This window comes from Tamandua tetradactyla, chromosome 5, assembly GCF_023851605.1.
Source record: "Tamandua tetradactyla isolate mTamTet1 chromosome 5, mTamTet1.pri, whole genome shotgun sequence".
NCBI lineage: Eukaryota > Metazoa > Chordata > Mammalia > Pilosa > Myrmecophagidae > Tamandua > Tamandua tetradactyla.
The window spans coordinates 28,286,932-28,304,980 of NC_135331.1; the positions used below are offsets into that span (position 1 = coordinate 28,286,932).

The 18,049-nt window shown below is 49.4% G+C and overlaps 1 protein-coding gene and 1 long non-coding RNA gene across 12 annotated transcripts in view; one reads left to right on the forward strand and one right to left on the reverse strand.

Moving 5' to 3' along the window:
* TXNRD2 (thioredoxin reductase 2) overlaps positions 1-18,049 on the reverse strand; it is a 46,104-nt gene that overhangs the window by 14,626 nt on the left and 13,429 nt on the right. For all 11 annotated transcript variants that reach the window (XM_077160371.1, XM_077160370.1, XM_077160363.1 and 8 more), the window contains 6 exons: positions 17,519-17,575; positions 17,012-17,156; positions 16,154-16,228; positions 15,675-15,753; positions 15,226-15,288; positions 5,365-5,435 (listed from right to left, as the gene is read on the reverse strand). In XM_077160371.1, the coding sequence (XP_077016486.1) occupies positions 5,365-5,435; positions 15,226-15,288; positions 15,675-15,753; positions 16,154-16,228; positions 17,012-17,097 (374 nt within the window). In that variant the 5' untranslated portion in view covers positions 17,098-17,156; positions 17,519-17,575. The remainder of the gene's footprint in view (positions 1-5,364; positions 5,436-15,225; positions 15,289-15,674; positions 15,754-16,153; positions 16,229-17,011; positions 17,157-17,518; positions 17,576-18,049) is intronic.
* LOC143682320 (uncharacterized) lies at positions 357-1,355 on the forward strand. The gene is made up of 3 exons (XR_013175077.1): positions 357-436; positions 898-1,115; positions 1,258-1,355. It is a non-coding gene; the product is annotated as an uncharacterized LOC143682320 (long non-coding RNA).

Below are 18,049 nucleotides of genomic sequence, written 5' to 3' on the forward strand. Positions count from 1 at the left end.
GCGGAGACTCCTGGGGAGGCGCCACGCCTACAGGTGGCGGAAAGGTTCCAGCCAGCCACAGCCACATGTGGGCCCAGGTCCCCCACTGGCCCCACAGGACTCATCGGTGAGATGGCAGGGACTGGGGGTGGGGGTGGGAGGCCCAGGATCAACCCCAGGACTGGGGATCGCATCTACTATGTCCTGGTCCTTTAAATCCTTCTCTGCTGCTTAACCCCATGCTCCGCGTGCACACGTGGACACACACAGCACACACATGCACCGTATGCGCACGCACACACACACCTGTGCACGCGCGTGCGTGCACGCACGGAGCAAAGCGGCCGCTCCCTCCGGGGCGGCGCCGCGTGGGTGGGCTCGCCGGCTGCCCCAGGCGTCTGCGCAGGCGGAGGTGATGGAAGGCGGATCAGCCCCGTGTCAGTGCTAATCCCGGCAGGTACTAATGATATAATTCCATCTCAAAAAGCGCGGATCCCCCGAGAGACGTCTGCAGGGGCCCCCCAGGGAAGCTCCCTGTGCGTGTCCTCCTCTGGGGGCTGGCGGCGGGACCGCGCCGAACCCTTGTCTGGGCAAGCGGGCGGCCCCATCCCCCTCCCCACCCTTTCCCCTTAACCCCCCCACCCCTGTCTGCCTGCCCAGCAGGTCAGAACAGCGAAGGGTCCCCGTGGCCCTCCTGCCAGCCGGGTGACCCACTCCCCATGCTGGGCCGGCAGCTCCGAGCAGACGGGCACACGTGCGCAAAGCCGTGTGGGCACACGTACGTGCATACGCCGTGTGTGAGCGCACATATGCGTGGGCAACGCACGCGTCTCCACGGAGGCGCCTTTCCAGAACCCCAGAGCCCCGATTTTCCGTGCTGGCCGTGTAGGTCGGACGGTGAGCATCTCTCCTTGTAAGGTATAAAGTCACTACTTACTTGGAAGAAGACAGACCCGAATTCAACCCGGGCAGTAGCCCCTCCCCGAAAGGCACAGAGAGAGCCAGTTACGAGTGTCCACACCAGCACGCCCGGCGGCCCCGGGTCTGCGTGCAGAGACGGATGGACGGACAGACGGACTGCGTGAGCTGGCACCGAGAACAGCGTGGCACCCCTCCCCCCACCGCTCCTGGAGATGGTGTGGCCTGGGGTGGGGGTACAGGGTGGGGGTGCATTGCCCACTGCAGCCCTAGGAACCCCTCGGCGCCTCATGGGGGGTGTCGAGCCTGTCCCCGAGGGGGTGGATGACCACGTGGGGTGACATAAATAACCCCCGCCAGGGCTCGTCAGAAGGGGACGCGACCTCCTGCCAGGCTGCTGTGCTGAGGAGGAGAGGGAAGTGCTCCAGGACCTGGCTCTGGCTTCTGGGTTTAATAAAAAGGGTTAAAAAACGTTCCTTCCTTGGCAGACTCCGACAGGCATGTGTTAAATCAGCCCCTACAGTCTGCAAGGGGCCTGGGAATTCAATGGCTGGGGGGGGAGTGGAGAGAACAGTGGGGCTGGGGGGGTTCAAATGGGGTCTGGGGGGGTCAGCAGGGCCGGGAGGGGGTGTCAGTGGGGCTGGTGGGGGTACAGTGGGACCAAGAGAGGGTCAGTGGGGCCACTGGGGTCAGGAGTGGGGGATCAGTGGGACGGGGGAGGGGCGGGGGGGACAGCAGGGCTGGTGGGAGTGTCAGTGGGGCCAGGGGGAGACAGCAGGGCCAGGAGGGGGGGTGACAGCAGGACTGGGAAGGGTGGGTTAGCAGGGTTCCTGGGGGATCAGTGGGGCTGGTGGGGGTCAGCAGGGCCAGTGGGGGGGATCAGTGGGGCCGGTGGGGGGCCAGCGGGGCTGGCTTCGCCCACCTGCGGGCCGGGGTGGACCTGAGGCCGGGCTGGTCGCTGTGGGGTGGGCCTGGCCAAGTCCTTGTTGCTGCTGTAAAGGGCGAGCCCGGGAGCGGCCAGCTCAGAGCTCAGCTGTGCGGGTAACCAGGCTGCAGGAGTGGGGGGCCAGGCCGGATCCTGGGGCCCTGTACCCACCAGACCCGGCGCGGACAGGGGCTGGGTCTGGGACTGTGATGCCTCGCATGGGGCACCTGAATCCCAAAACCCAATGGTAAAGGCAGCCCTCCAGGCCGTGGAGGCCGTGACCCCAGGCGGGGGGCTTTGCAGAGGTGGCCCAATGAGCAGCACCCACCCTGGGACCTCATGGCCACCACGAGCTGCTCTGGGACAGGTGTCCCAAGAGGATCCTCAAGGCCAGGTCCCTCCCACCCCCACCCCCCAGACCCCCCAGGTTCACCTGTCAGGGCAGCTCGCTCACTTCAGTCCCATGGACTCCCAACCCTTGGCCACGCCTCCCTCCCCAGCCCACACCCACGCTGGGCATCTTGTCCCCTCTGAGGCCACAGACAGACAGACGCAGAGACAGGGGCAAATCAGGCCCAGTCCCACAGAGCAGAAAGGGGCCCTGAGGCAGGATACCCGGGTGGTTCTGGGGGCAAAGGTGGTGAGGAAGGACGCAGGGGGACAAGGAGGGACATGGGGGATATGAGGGGGTGTGGGGGGACACGGGGGATGTGGAGGGACATGGGGGGGATATGGGGGATGCAGGAGCCGGGTCTGATTTGCCCGAACCGGTCACATGCCCCGGTGGGCACAGCTGGAAAGAAGGTCCCGGCACGCGGGCAGCTGGCCACCCGTGGGGAGGGCAGCACAGGGACCGCCGAGCCCACGCTGGCCGCATCCACACCGGCCCAGGACCCGCGTGGCTCTGCGCCGTGCCCTAAAGGCGCGTGAAGGTCAACAAGGGGAGTATTTATAAGGGAAATCAATGTGCAGCCTGGGGGCCCCTGAGGCGCGCGGCGGAGCTGATAAAATACAGAAATGCTACTGTAGGGCCCGCAGGCTTATTTTGACTACAGCCTGGAATGTGACATGTAAACACTGGCTGCCACGTTACACTGTTACAACTTGCGTTCACAGCCCCGGACAAAAGCGGCATTTCACAGGGGCATCCTACAGGGCCTATCTCCAGCTTAATTTCTAGAAAAAAACATTTCCTCACATAAATCATGCTCGGAACGCAAGGGGTGACTGATACGTTGCAAACACTTTTTTTTTTCTTTTTGGCTTAAACAATAACATACCTAGATTCCTTCTACACGAAAGAGCTTTAAAAAAAAAATCGTCGAAACGTTTCTTTTTTTTTTTTGGATGAAAATAAACACTGCAGTTTCTCTCCCCACTGAAATATCTGGGGTTGGCCGTGTCTTCCCGGGACAGTCACGGGCCCTGTGTGCACTCAGTGCTGCGGCCGCCTCCCCCAGATACAGCCTCCCCAAGGCCAGCCTCCCCCAGCAACTGTGCAGGGTGTGCCCACAGCACCCACTGGCTCTTGGCCAAGCAGAGAAGGTACCCTGAGCCGGGCGGGCAGGGGCAGCCACATGCTTCCAGGGGACGCCGACAGGTTTAAATTCCACCAACCCAGAGCACACGGGGCCTCGTGATATGCAGGCTGTGGGGTAGGGGACAGGGCCCTGCGGGTTTACTGGGCGGCTGGGACAGCTGCCCCCCTCCCTCTCCACAGACCTGCGAGGAAACCTGACGTGTCAAAGCCACAAAAGGCCATAAGGGAAGCTGCTGGATTTTTTTTTTTTTTTTGCAGTTTTGGGAGTGGGGATGGCCTTCCTGCATATGCAATAAATACAAAAGCCACTAAAGCGTACAAAAGAGATTTAAGCCAAAAATATAAATACATAAACCACTTTGGCCATCTCAGGGTATCACGGGCCAGGTCAGACAGCAGGCGACAGGCTGAGAAAACCCACACAGGGCAGTTAACTCCCCAGTGTGAGGAAAGAAAGAGCTAGAAACAAGGCCAGGGGGTGGGCTGATGGGTCATGCCCACATGCCTCTCACACTCGCACACTCAGATTCTTACACACACTTGTTAATACTTAATTTTAAAGGGCAAGGAAACCTACAAAAAGGTAGCTAGACCAACAGATGGAAAAATTCAAAACTTCAGCGGGAAAAGATGTCACCAGCTCAGAAGACAAAACCCAACATGGGAAAAAGGGCGGAAGGAGTGACAGGTGGACAGGCCGGCCACAAGTGCAGCTCCCAGGAAGGGGGAAGGGGGAAAGGGAGGCACCTGCCCTGGACTGACGTTCCTATTAGAAAGCACTTGGTACAGGTGTGTAACATGCAAGAAGCACCTGGGACAGGTGCACAGGGTGCAGGTCGGAGGTCTTCTCAGCCACACTGAAATGGGGAAAAGCAGGAGATGCCCTAAGAGTGGGAAGGTAAAATAAACAACACCAAGTTCCCTTTAGGGTGTCAGGACCCAATATGCTGCTAAGAAGCCTGGGAAGTGCAAATCATGATGCTTGTGGCTCACAGGCCCGATAAAACACACACACACACACACACTCCATTAGGCACACAAACGACACATACTCACATGCTCCTGCACACACACACGGTGCAACAGTGCACACTTGCATACACATATCATACACATGCATACTTGCTTGCGTGTGCACATGCATGTGCACACACGCTTGCATGTTCCTTCATACCCCGCACAATGCACACTTGCACACACACACACTCCTGGATACTTGTGCACACACGTACCTGTGCATGTGCACACAGGTGCACATGCTTATGCATGCACACACACGTTCCTGCATACCCCCCACAATGCATGCTTGCACACACACTTCTGCATACGTGCACACTAGCTGACATTCACATACATGGGTGCACACTCATACACGCACACATGCTTGCATGTTCCTACATACCCCCCACGGTGCGCACTTGCGCGTGCACGTGCACACGCTCACAGCCCCACCTCTGTGGACTTTCCTGTGGCCCGGCCTTACAAGCTAGCCTCTGCCGCCCTCTGGTGGCCACTAGGGTCCCTGCAGGGCCAGGCGGGGCAGGTCACAGGTGGACCCCACAGCAGCCCGCCCTGCAGACCCAGAACTGCCCTCAGCGCAGTTTCACCTGCTGGGGGTGAAGACCCCCCCACCTCACTTCCACCCTGTGGCTTCTGAGGCCTTTACTCGCCTGTCAGAAGCTCCACGCATAAAACAAGTGGACGGGGAGGCTGGGGCACGGCTGAGGGTGTCCCTCAATGAACCGGCCCTGCTGTCCCAGCTTTGGTGCTCTCCCTGATGACCCCAGCTGAAGACCAGCACCCTGCCCTAGTAAGACCAGCACCTTACTCGTGGTCAGTCACCTTCAGGACAGACGGGAACATAGCCCAGCCCTGCCAAGGCCGGGGAAGGGCCTTTCTTGGCTGCTTTGATGGGAAAGAAGGCCCTAGAAAGACGGGGCCCCAGCAAGGTGCAGAGACCCTGATGCGGACTCAGCGAGCAGGGCGCATGCCCTAGGCTTACGTTCTTCCCGGGGATTCCTTCAGCCAGAAGAGGTCGTCACTCGTGATGCCGTGTTCCAAGGCCCCTTTGACCTGTCGGGAGGAAGGAGGATGTGAAGGTGGGTGAGTGCTGGCCAGGGGATCTCTGCAGAGGCTACCCAGGGCTCGGGGAGGCCCAGGCTCGGATTGGGGAAAAGTCAGGGAGTCAGCAGCAGGGAGAGCTTGGCCTGGAGCACAGGCCAGACGGGAAGGATGAGCAGCCGGTCAGAGTGGACCCCAGCCCAGAGGCGGGAGGGGTGGCAGGGAGGGGACAGCTGGGCCTCGGGCTCCACCAGGCAGGGACTGTCCGAAGGAGTAGGTGGGCCAGGCTGGACTCTGAAGGCCACAGGCTACACCCAGTCTGGGTGGGCTCTGCACCCCAGGAACCACACAGCTCTTCCCAAGCCCCTGGGGGTCGCCTGCCACCAGCCAGCCCCAAGAAAGGCGGCTGAAGAGGCATGAGGCATGAGAGGAGCGGGACCTCGGAGTAGCCTGTGAGAGTGAGACGCAGTGGAAAGGAGGAAGCGGATTTCAAACAGTTTACAGTTCCAGTTGGCAAAAAAAATAAAGTCAGGAATTTCTTGGATTTGCTTAAAGTAAACAGAAAAGTTGGTAAAATCAAAAGGACTGAAATGCAAGCAAGGCTTGGCGGCTGTCCCCGAGAGGGTGCAGCGAGGGGCAGGTGTGGCCAGGACCTCAGTGCCCACTCGCCCAGGTGCGGGGTGTGGGAAAGCAGAGCAGCCACTGGGCTGCCCTCCCCCCACCCCAGGTCCCAGAGCCCCCACTGCCCCTGCTTCTGGGGCACCTGTGCAGCCTCCGGCCGGGTGCCTGTGCTATGGGGGCTGCTCGGCCTCCTGGCACCCAGCACAAGCCGGCCACTGGATGCAGGATTCCCTGATGATCATCTATATTGACCCCACCGTGTCCAGCTCGAAAATGCCAAGGAGGGTAAACCCAGGGAGGTGCCCCCCACCCCCAACATCCCAGCCAAACCGTGGAAGACACACAGAGAGTCCCGAAAGCAGCAAATGAGAAACTCTGCAAGGGACCCCTCCCAAAGAAAAAGAAATAAAAGGCATCCAGATTAAAAGGGAAGAAGTAAAATCGCAATTATTTTTAAATATTGAAAATGCTAAAGGATCCACATGCAGAAAAGAAAAAAGACCCCCAGACTATTAGAGCTAACAAAGGAGTTCAGCAACATTGCAGGACATGAGATGAACATATAAAAATTAGCTGTGTTTCTATGCACCAGCAATGAAACATCAGAAAAGGAAATTGAGAAAACCATTCTGTGTATAATAGCAAAAAGAAAAAATATTTAGGAATAAACCAGCAAAAAAGAAGTACCTGGAAAACTACCAAACTTCAGCTGAAAGAAAATTAAAGAAGCCTCTGTTCATGGACTGGAAGGCTTAATATTGTTAACTATTAATACCAACATAACCCAAATTCATCTACAGATTCAATTCAATCTCTATGAAAATTTGAAAATGCCAACTGCTTTTTTGTTTGCTTGTTTTGGTTTTTTGGTTTTTTTTTTTTTTTTACAGAATGGGCAAGCTGATCTTAAAATTCATATGGAAATGCAAAGAACCCAGAATAGCCAAAATTACGCCAAAAAAGAAGAAAGTTGGAGGAGTCACACTTCCCAATTTCAAAACTTACCACAAAAATACAGTAGTTGAGACAGCTTAAAACTGGCATAGGGTGGCATAGATTAGTGGAAGGAATTAAGAGTCCAGAAATAAATTCATACATCTATGGTGAGCTTATTTTCCGTAAGTTTACCAAGACAAGCAATGAGGAAAGATTTGTCTTTTCTACAAATGGTGCTGGGAAAACTGGATTTCCACAGATACTTCACACCATACAAAAATTAACTCAAAGTGAATCAAAGACGTATATGTAAGAGACAGAACTGTAAAAGTCTTAGAATAAAGCAGAAGTATAAACTTTTGTGACCCTGGATTAGGCAACATTTTCTTAGCTATGACACCAAAAGCATAAGCACCCAAGGAAAAAACAGGGAGTTTAACAAAATTTGAAATTTTTGTGCATCCAAAATGACAAAATATTGTATGCGTTCTCTTATATGAATTACTTAGAATAAGCAAATTCCTAGAGACAGAAAGAAAAGAGGCTACCAGGGGAGAGGGGAAAGGAAAATAGCGAGTTATTGTTAAATAAGTTTAAGTTTTGGTTTGAGATGGTGAATATAATCTGGAAACACATAGCTGTGAGAGTTACATAGTATTGTCAAAGTATTTAATGTTCCAGAATCTTCCACTTAAAATGGTTAATATGATTTTTATGTTTTGAATATTTCACAATTAAAAATAAATAACAAATAAAAAAACTTTATGCATCAAAGAACACTAGCAAGAAAGTGAAAAGACAATCTATAAAATGGGAGAAAACATTTGCAAATCATATGTCCAATAAGGATCTAGTATTCAGTATATATAAAGAATTCTTATACCCGAACAATTAAAAGATGGTTATTTTATTTTCCAGAAACCTACAACCTCCAGATGGATCCCTGGACCAGATAAGTCCTGAAACCCTCTGGGCCCAGCCTCTCCAGAACATCAGCTAGTTCCATCTCCCTACCTCTTATTATTGACAGCTTCTTCCAACCTGAAAAGACTGGAACGGCCATAGCCCAAATACCCCTAAAGAGTGGGCGAAAGATCAAAGGTGATGGTGGAGTTATACAGAGAAGGTAGGGTTTAACAAACGAGTATGAGTGCTGAATCATTATACTGATATTTCTTTTAGTCTCCAGTGTCTTAGAGCAGTTAGAAGTAAAAACCTAAAATTGTGGAATTGTAACCCATACCAAACTCTGAAATCTGTTCTCTAATTGTTGTACTATGCTTTGAAAATTATTGCTCTTTTGTATATATGTTACTTTTCACAATAAAAAAAACTGATGTCAGGAAAATTGACTACAGTAAGTGTAAGTATAATTTAATATAAGAGCACAATTGAGACACTTAAAATATGTTATACAGCAGAGAATTCAAGTGCAGAATAAGAAAACTTCCAAGTTATTGTTACTTATATAAGTTCCCATACATAGAAAAAGATTGGAGTACAACTTGAGACTATCAGTAAATTTTTTAACCTATGAAAATTAAAAAATAAAAACAATAAAAAGACAATTATTTTATAACCTGATTTTTAAAAGGTAAAGGATCTGAAAAGACATTTCTCCAAAGAAGATGAAAATAACCAAAAAGCACATGAAAAGACGCTCAACTTCATTAGTCATTAGGGAATCAAATCCACAATTAGATGCCACTTCACAACCACCAGATTGGCTGTGATAAAATTTAAACAAAAGGGGTGGTACAAAGGTAGTACAGTGGTAGAATTCTCACCTGCCATGCAGGAGACCCGGATTCAGTCCATGCACTTCCCAAAAAACAAACAAACAAGCAAACAAACAAATAAAAATTCAGCAAATGGGGCTGGGAATAATGGGGTACTCACATGGAAAAATAACGAAATATGACCCCACCATACAGCATACAAAAAAAAATTTAAACAAAAGGAAAATAATAAGTGTTATTCAGTATGTGGAGAAACTGGAACCCCTGTACTGGGTTGCAGTAGGAATGCAAAATGGTCCAGCACTTTGGAAAACAGTCTGGCAGCTCCTTAAAAAGTTAAACATAGAATTATCAAATGACCTGGACAGTTCCACTCCTAGGCATATATCCAAGAGAAATGAAAATGTGTCCACAAAAAATTGTGTGCCAATGTTCACAGCAGCATTAATTCAGAATTGCCCAAATATGGAAACAACTCAAATGTTCATCAACTGATAAATGGGTCAGCAAAACGTGTCATATTCATACAATTGAATATCATTCAGTCATAAGAGGACTGAAATACTGATAAATGCTACAACATGGATAAACCATTGCAAACATTATGCAGCGTGAAAGAAGAATCACAAAATACCACCTATTTTATGATTTCACTTACATGAAAATTCCAGAAGAGACAAATCAATAGAGACAGAAAGTAGAGCAGTGGTGCCGGGACCTATGGAGCAAGGCGACTGGGGAGTGACTACAGATAGGTATAGAGTTTCCTTATGAAGTGATAAAAATATTATGGAATTAGACAGTTTATGGGGACTGATGGTTATACAACTTGAATACATGAAAAAAAACCACTGCCTTGCACCTTTTAAAAGAATGAGTTTTATGATATGTGAATTATATCTCAATGAGAAAAAAGAGAGAACAATGCAATAAGACAGAAAAGGAAATAAAAACCATATACAATGGGAAGGAAAAAGTAAAAGTGTCTCTGTTCACAGACCATATGACTGTTTATATAGAAAATCCTAAAAAAATCAATAAAAAATTCCTAGACCTAATGAGCGATTTTAGTAAGGTTGCAGGATACAACATTAACATAAAAAAGTCACTTGCTTTTCTATATAACAGTGATAACAACTGGAATTTAAAATAAAAATTATACCATTTAATTATAAAATTATGAAAATAACACCATTTACATTAGCACCGCCACCCCCAAATGAAATGCTTAGATATAAACCTAAAAATATACACAGAAAATCTAATGGGGAAAGAATGATTAGTCCCCAGATAAAACTAAATGCCCACAAAAGCATCAAGCACTGTTTGAGAAATAATTTCCCATCTTTTAAAAATATCAGACGAACAGTTCAAATTCAACTCAGTACACATATTATTTGCAAAATTTAAAAAATGGATATTTTATGTTACATTAATGTCACCTGAATTAAGAAAAATCATTGGTAACTAAATATGGAAGTGTTTAAGACAAAATCACATGCCTGTTCTTTCTAAATGCTCATTTCCCTAAATCTTTACATTTTAAATTTTTTAAAGTCATCATTAAACAGAAGAATAAACTTCTAAAAATGGATGTTCTATTCCTGAAAACAAAAAACCTAGATCTCGAGAAAGAGGCACACTTATCCACTGTTGGTGGGAATGTCAAATGGTGCAACCACTGTGGAAGGCAGTTTGGCGGTTCCTCAAAAAGCTGAATATAGAATTGCCATACGACCCAGCAATACCATTGCTAGGTATCTACTCAAAGGACTTAAGGGCAAAGACACAAACGGACATTTGCACACCAATGTTTATAGCAGCGTTATTTACAATTGCAAAGGGATGGAAACAGCCAAAATGTCCATCAACAGACGAGTGGCTAAACAAACTGTGGTATATACATACGATGGAATATTATGCAGCTTTAAGACAGGATAAACTTATGAAGCATGTAATAACATGGATGGACCTAGAGAACATTATGTTGAGTGAGTCCAGCCAAAAACTAAAGGACAAATACTGTATGGTCCCACTGATGTGAACGGACATTCGAGAATAAACTTGGAATATGTCATTGGTAACAGAGTCCAGCAGGAGGTAGAAACAGGGTAAGATAATGGGCAATTGGAGTTGAAGGGATACAGACTGTGCAACAGGACTAGATACAAAAACTCAAAAATGGACAGCACAATAATACCTAATTGTAAAGTAATCATGTTAAAACACTGAATGAAGCTGCATCTGAGCTATAGGTTTTTTTTTTTTTACTATTATTATTATTTTTATTTCTTTTCTCTATATTAACATTCTATATCTTTTTCTGTTGTGTTGCTAGTTCTTCTAAACCGATGCAAATGTACTAAGAAATGATGATCATGCATCTATGTGATGATGTTAAGAATTACTGATTGCATATGTAGAATGGTATGATTTCTAAATGTTGGGTTAATTTCTTTCTTTCTGTTAATTAATAAAAAAGAAAAAAAATCTAATGGGGAAAACTACAAAACTTTGATGGAAGAAATCAAAGAGTTAAAAAAAGTGGAAAGATATCCCATGTTCATGGATACGGAGATTCAACATTACTAAGATGTCGGTTCTTCCAAACTTGATCTATAGATTCACTGGCACGATTCCAATCAAAATCCCAAATTTGTGGCTATCGACAAAATGATTCTGAAGTTTATATGAAAAGGCAAAAGACCTAGAATAGCCCACATGCTATCGAAGAAGGACAGAGCCCGAGGACTGACGCCACCCAACTGAAAGAAAATAAAGCTAGCGATCGCACATATTGATGGAATAAATAAAAAGATCAATGGAAGAGAACAGAGAGGCCAGAAAACACCCTCCCCAGAACCGTCAATGGTCACTGTATGGGTGCCTGGAGAAGACCTCCTTTCCGAGAAGGACTTGCCCGGAGGACAAGAACACTTGACCCACAAGGGTTTGCCCAGAAAAAGGAACACAGCTTACAGGGCTCCTGTGGTACAACTCGTTTGGTCTGGTAAAGAGAGCCTATCACAATGGACAAGCATACATACTAGTCACCAAGTACCAGCTCCCCATGTTTGCAAGACTCCCCCATACAAAATGGAAACAATTCCCGCCAGTCAGAACATCTCATCACTTGCTTCCCTCAGTGGAGCTCCCTCCTACTTCCCGAGTTGGGTGCGGACTGATTTGTGGGTCCCTCAGTAAAGCTTTGGGAGCTTCAACTGCATGAAAATATTTTCTTTTACCATAACTCAAAATAGGTCATAGACCCACGTGTAAAATGCAAAAGCATAAAAGTTCTAGAAGATACCATCAGAGAGAGTCCAGGTGACATTCGGTTTGGCAGGGACTTTTTGGATGCAACACTAAAAGCACAATCCATGCAGATAAGTGGACTTCATTCAAATGAAAAACTTCTGCTCTGCAAAAAAACACTGCTAAGAGAATGGAAAGAAAAGCTACAGACAGGAAGAAAATGTTTGCAAATCATATCTGGTAAAGGAGATGTGTGCCCCCCAAAATAAATAAACAAAAGAAGAACACGTGAAATTCAACAATAAGAAAACAAACAACCCAATTACAAAATGGGGAAAAGATCTAAACAGACCCCTTACTAAAGAGATACACAAATGGTAAATAAGGGCATGTAAACATGTTCAAGATCATACAGCATTAGGAAATGGCAAATTAAAAATGATGAAATACACCTTAACGCTTATTACAATGGCTAAAATCCAAAATATGGACAACACCAAGTATTGGCGAGAATGTGGAACCACATTCACAAGCATGTGGCCAGAGGGCAAAATGGTACAGCCACTTTGGAAGGCACTTTTGACAGTTTCTTAACAGTTAAACATAAGCTTACCACTGGGTCCAATAATCAAATTATTAGGTATTTTTCCCAAGTAAGTTGACAATTTACATCCACCCAAAAACCTGCAGTTGACTGATTACAGTAGCTTTATTCATTATTGCCAAGCAGTGCAAGTGAACAAGACACCCTTAAAAGGTGAATGTAGGCGGGCCGCGGTGGCTCAGCGGGCAAAGTGCTTGCCTGCCATGCCGGAGGACCTCGGTTCGATTCCCGGCCCCAGCCCATGTAAAAAACAAACAAACAAACAAAATACAATAAAACAAGAAAATGTTTAAAGATGTTTCCTTTCCTTCCTTCTATCCTTCCTTCCTTCTCTCTGTCTTTCCTTCCCTTCCTCCCTCTCTCTTTAAAAAAAAAAAAAAAAAAAAAAAAAAAAAAGGTGAATGTATAAGCACAGTATGGTACGGCCAGATAGTGGAATATTATTCAGTGATCAAAAGTAATGTGCCATCCTGGCCCTGGCACTGTGGGATCAATGATGGCATCCTGACCAAAAGGGGGAAAAGAAGTGTAACCATTGAGGTACCAGTGGCAGAAAGAGTTCAAATAGGGTCGAGAGGCCACTCCAGAGGTTGCTCTTATGCAAGCTTCAGGTAGACCTTGCTACCTATCATAACCTGCCAACCCCAACCAGGACCATTCCAGCCAATCCTAAAGAACACCTAGGGCAATATTTATGATTCTACAAAGGTTCTAGGCACTAGAGTAACTTTCCAGAAACCTACAACCTCCAGATGGGTCCCTGGACCAGGTAAGTTGTGAAATGCAGAGGGCCCAGCCTCTCCAGAACATCAGCTAGTTCCATCCCCCTATCCATATTACTGACAGCCCCTTCCAACATGAAAAAGTTAGAATGGCCATAGCCCAAATACCCCTAAAGAGTGGGATAGATAGATCAAGGGTGATGGTGGAGTTATATAGAGAAGGTAGGGTTTAACAAACGAATATGATTGCTGAATCATTATACGAATATTTCTTTTAGCCTCCAGTATCTTAGAGCAGCTAGAAGTAAAAACTTAAAATTGTGGAACTGTAACCCATACCAAACTCTGAAATCTGTTCTACAACTAATTGTTGCAGTGTGCTTTGAATGTACTGCTTTTATGTATCTGTTATCTAAAGAGAAGGAGGAGTATCACAGAGAAGATAGGATGTAACAAATGAGTACGACTGCTGAATCATTATATTGATATTTCTGTTCTCTCCAGTGTCTTGGAGCAGCTAGAAGAAAAAACAAAGACTCATGGAACTGTAACCCATACCAGACTTTAAAATCTGTTCCATAACTACTTGTTAAAATGAACTTGGAAATTTACTGCTTTTTTGTATATATATTTCATAATTAAAAAAAAAAAAGTAGCAAGCCCTCGAGCCACGAAAAGACATGGAGGAAGCTTAAATGCACGCCCCTAAGTGAAAGAAGCCAGTCTGAAAAGGTTCTATACTGCAGGACTTCAACTATATGACATCAGGGAAAAGGCAAAACTACAGAGAGATAAAATGATCCCGGTAGCCAGGAGTTTAAGGGGAGGGCGGGGAGGGATGAACAGGTGGAGGCTGGGGCATTTTAGAGCAGCGAAACTACTCTGTATGATCCATTAAGGTGAGCCCATGACATTATGCATTTGTCATAACACACAGATCATGCGACACAAACAGTAAAGCTTAACATGAGCTATGGGTTCTAGTTGATAATAATGGCTCAGTACAGGTTCAGCAAGTGTAACAAACTACAAATTGCCACATTAATGCAAGATGTGAATGCCTGGGCAAAGGATGGGTGAATCTGGAGAAGGAAGATGGGAACTTCCTGTGCAGTTTTTCTGTAAACCTAAAACTACTCCAAAAGGTAAAGTCTACCCTGTCCTCCCCCTACATGGGACAAGACTCCCAGGGGTGTAAATCTCCCTCGCAAATGTGGGACAAGACTCCTGGGATAAGCTGGGACCAGGCATCATGGGACTGAGGAAACTTTCTCGACCAAAAGGGGGAAGAGAAAAATGAGACAAAATAAAGTGTCAGTGGCTGAGAGATTCCAAACAGAGTTGAGATATCCTGGAGGTTATTCTTGTGCATTATATAGATATCTTTTTTCAGTTTATGGTATATTGGAGTGGCTGGAGGGAAGTACCTGAAACTGCTGAACTGTGTTCCAGCAGCCTTGATTTTTGAAGGTGACTGCATAAAGATATAAGTTTTACAATATGACTGTGATTGTGAAAACCTTAAGTCTGATGCTCCTTTTATCCAGGATATGGACAGATGAGTGAAAAAAAAATGAGGATAAAAAATAATAATGGGGGGGAGCTGGAGGCTGGGACGTTTTAGGTGTTCTTTTTCTACTTTTATTTTTATTCTTATTTTTCTTGTTTATGGAATAATGAAAATGTTGAAAACTCGATGGTGGTGCTGAATGCACAGCTGTGCGATGATACTGTGAACTGTGCTTGTGCAGCCTGGATGATTATGTGGCATGTGACTATATCTCAATAAAACTGCATTTAAAAAAATAATAAAGTTTATTTAAAAAAAAGAAAAAGGTTGGGCAGGTGGGCAAGCAGCTGGCGGAAGCAGGCGCACAAAGAGTCTAGCAGGCGAGCCATGGGGCTGTTTTGGGGGGGACACTCACGTGCATGGGGTACTTCGGTCGCCCTCCAGTGGCGATGACGATGTGGTCGGCCGAAAGCAGCGTCTGACAATGAACAGAGACAGCCGAGGTCACACAGCATTTGGCGGCCTCCTGGCTGGGGTCCCCGGAATGCCAGCAGGTACCCTGGATGCGCGAGGAGCTGGAGGTGCCGGTGTCCACGCAAGGTGGCCAGATACCAGCAGGACGGACAGGTGCAGGCAGGGAGGCACTGTGCCACTTTACAAAGTGGCCTGCAGACACCTGTCACCCACGACCGCCCGGACACCTGCGCATCGGGGCAAGCACCCGTCTGTTGCTCAGCCTGCACCTCCCACCCCCTTTTTCAAGCATGATGATCGGCCTTGGAGAAACCTTTCCTTGCAAGTTCTCGCCAGGCCCAAGGACCAAGATGGAGTCCCGAGGCTGAGCCAAACCCACAGCGCACCTACCTCCTTCCCCGCTTTGGTGACGCCGCGAACTGTGTGCGCACTGACAAAGCTGGCCTTGACATTCAAGTATTTGACTTTTCTGCAAAATCAAAATGAGACGGTCAGACAAACGTTTTCCTCTGCAAAGTAAACTGTGCCCATCAGGATGAGCTGGGATCGCTGGGTGGGTTGCTGGGGGGGGGGGGTCCCACAGCCCCCTGCCCACCCCCGGGATGGCATCTCCACTGCAAAGGAGGGTGCCTGCTGCTGGGGCTTGTCCTCTGCTTTCAGGACGGCCCCTGCTTTCTCGTGGCAGGACAGGGGGGCTTCAGTAGGGCCCCCCCACCTTCCCCACCACCGCCAAGCAGGGCCCACGAGGATCGAGCCGCTTTCGCTCGTGGGGACAACACAGCAAAGCGGGGTGCTGCGCCACCCCTGGCATCAGCTGCCCAGCGTGGACCCCAGGAAGACCCCACGCCCGGCGGCCCCCCTGGCGGTACCGGTCCTGCAGTTGCACACGATGGCCCCAGTTCAAGGACTTGACGTGGTTCTGCACTGCTTCGGCCAGTTTCTTCCTGTGAACGCACAGCACAGCACAGCACAGCTCGTCATGGAACATGTCTGCTGGGGAGTCACTGAGCGTCGGGGGATCGGGGTGAGCCGGCCGCAGGGCTTTCTGCAGGTTCCCAGCCAGGGCCGGCACGGGTCGGGTTCGGGGGGCTCCGAGTGTCCTGAAGAGCTGTGAGCAGCTCCTGGGGCCAGCAAGGGCCTGTGAGTTGGGGCCCTGTGGGGGTGGGGGTGGGGGGGTGCTGCACGCGGTAGAAAGGGGCTGTGCATGGAGGGGCCCTGTACGGGGGGGATGCACACGGGAGGAGGGGGCTGTGCATGGAGGGGAAGCTTTCAGAGCTGGGACCCTGGGCAGGGGGGTGCCCTGTGTGGAGTGGGGGGACTTGGAGGGGTCCGTGCAGGAGTGGGCTTGTGCAGGGGCAGGAGGGAACGCCGAGAGCGAGGGGCACGTGGGGAGGGCAGTGTGTGGGTGGGGACTTCAGGACGCTGTGCAGGGCGGGATGCCCACCCCGCTCCCCAGGGTTTGGGACCTGCGGTTCTCCGTGGGGGTGTCCATGCACTGCAGAGCACTGAGTAGACCCTGTGGCAGGGGGGAAATCACCTATGCCTGGCCCAATCCCCTGGACTCCAGCTTCCGGACTGCTGACCCCCTGGCTCCCCAACCCCCAGCTCTCCAGCTCCTGACCCCCCCAGGCTCCCCAGACCCCTGGCTCCCCAGCCCCAAGGACCCCATCCCAGCCTCCCGGCCTCAGCCCCCTGCCCACACCCATGCCCCTAGTGCGGGGCCTCACCAGTCGTGCGGGATGCGCTGGGCCACCCCCCAGCCATAGTGCTCGGCGTCGCGGAGCAGGCCCCCCAGCAGGGCCGCCTGGTGCATCAGCTTCTTGGGGATGCAGCCCACGTTGACGCAGGTGCCGCCGAGGCCCCAGCTGGTGCCTGGGAGGTGGGGAGGGCGCACATCAGCACAGGTGACAGTGGGATGGCGGGACGGGGGGACAGAGGAGACAGAAGGACAGAAGGATGGGGGACAGAGGGGACAGAGGGACAGAGGGGACTCCCAGCTTTCCCATCCCTGATGGCCGGAGACTGTGCCAGGAAGGGCAGGAGGCTCTGCTTGAAACTCGAGCAGGGCTGGTGAGCCGGCCACAGACGTGCTGCCCAGGGCAACATCCCGAGGTTTTTAAAATGAGGATGATAGAGAAATGGCTAAAATGAAGGCCGGCACCCTGTGCGGACCCGCCTGCCCTTTGCACACAGGCCGTCTCCCACACCCACCCACTCCCGTGGGGGCTGCCTACCTTGGGGGGAAGGGTCCACGTAATCGACCACGGCCACACTCCGTCCCAACTGCGCAGCTGGAAGGAGAGGGGGGCGGCGGGTCAGCATGGCGGCGAGGTGGTCTGGGCTGGGGCCAGCAGCTGCCCCCCTACAGCCAGGCCGAGCAATGCCAGGACCCCCCGCGCGGCCTCAGCGTCCTCCTACCCCTCTTCTCTGACCACACACTTCCCCTCCAGCCTCTCCAGAGCACCAACCAACTCCATCCCCCTACCCCACGTTATCCACAGCCCCTTCCAACATGAAAAAGTTAAAATGGGCATAGCCCAAATACCCCTAAAGAATGGGAGAAATATCAAAGGGGATGGTGGAGTTATGCAGAGAAGGTAGGGTTTAACAAACAAGTATGAATGCTAAATCAATATATTGCTATTTCTTTTAGTCTCCAGTATCTTAGAGCAACTCGAAGTAAAAACCTAAAATTGTGGAACTATAACCCATACCACACTCTGAAATCTGTTCTACAGCTAATTGTGGTGCTGTGCTTTGACATT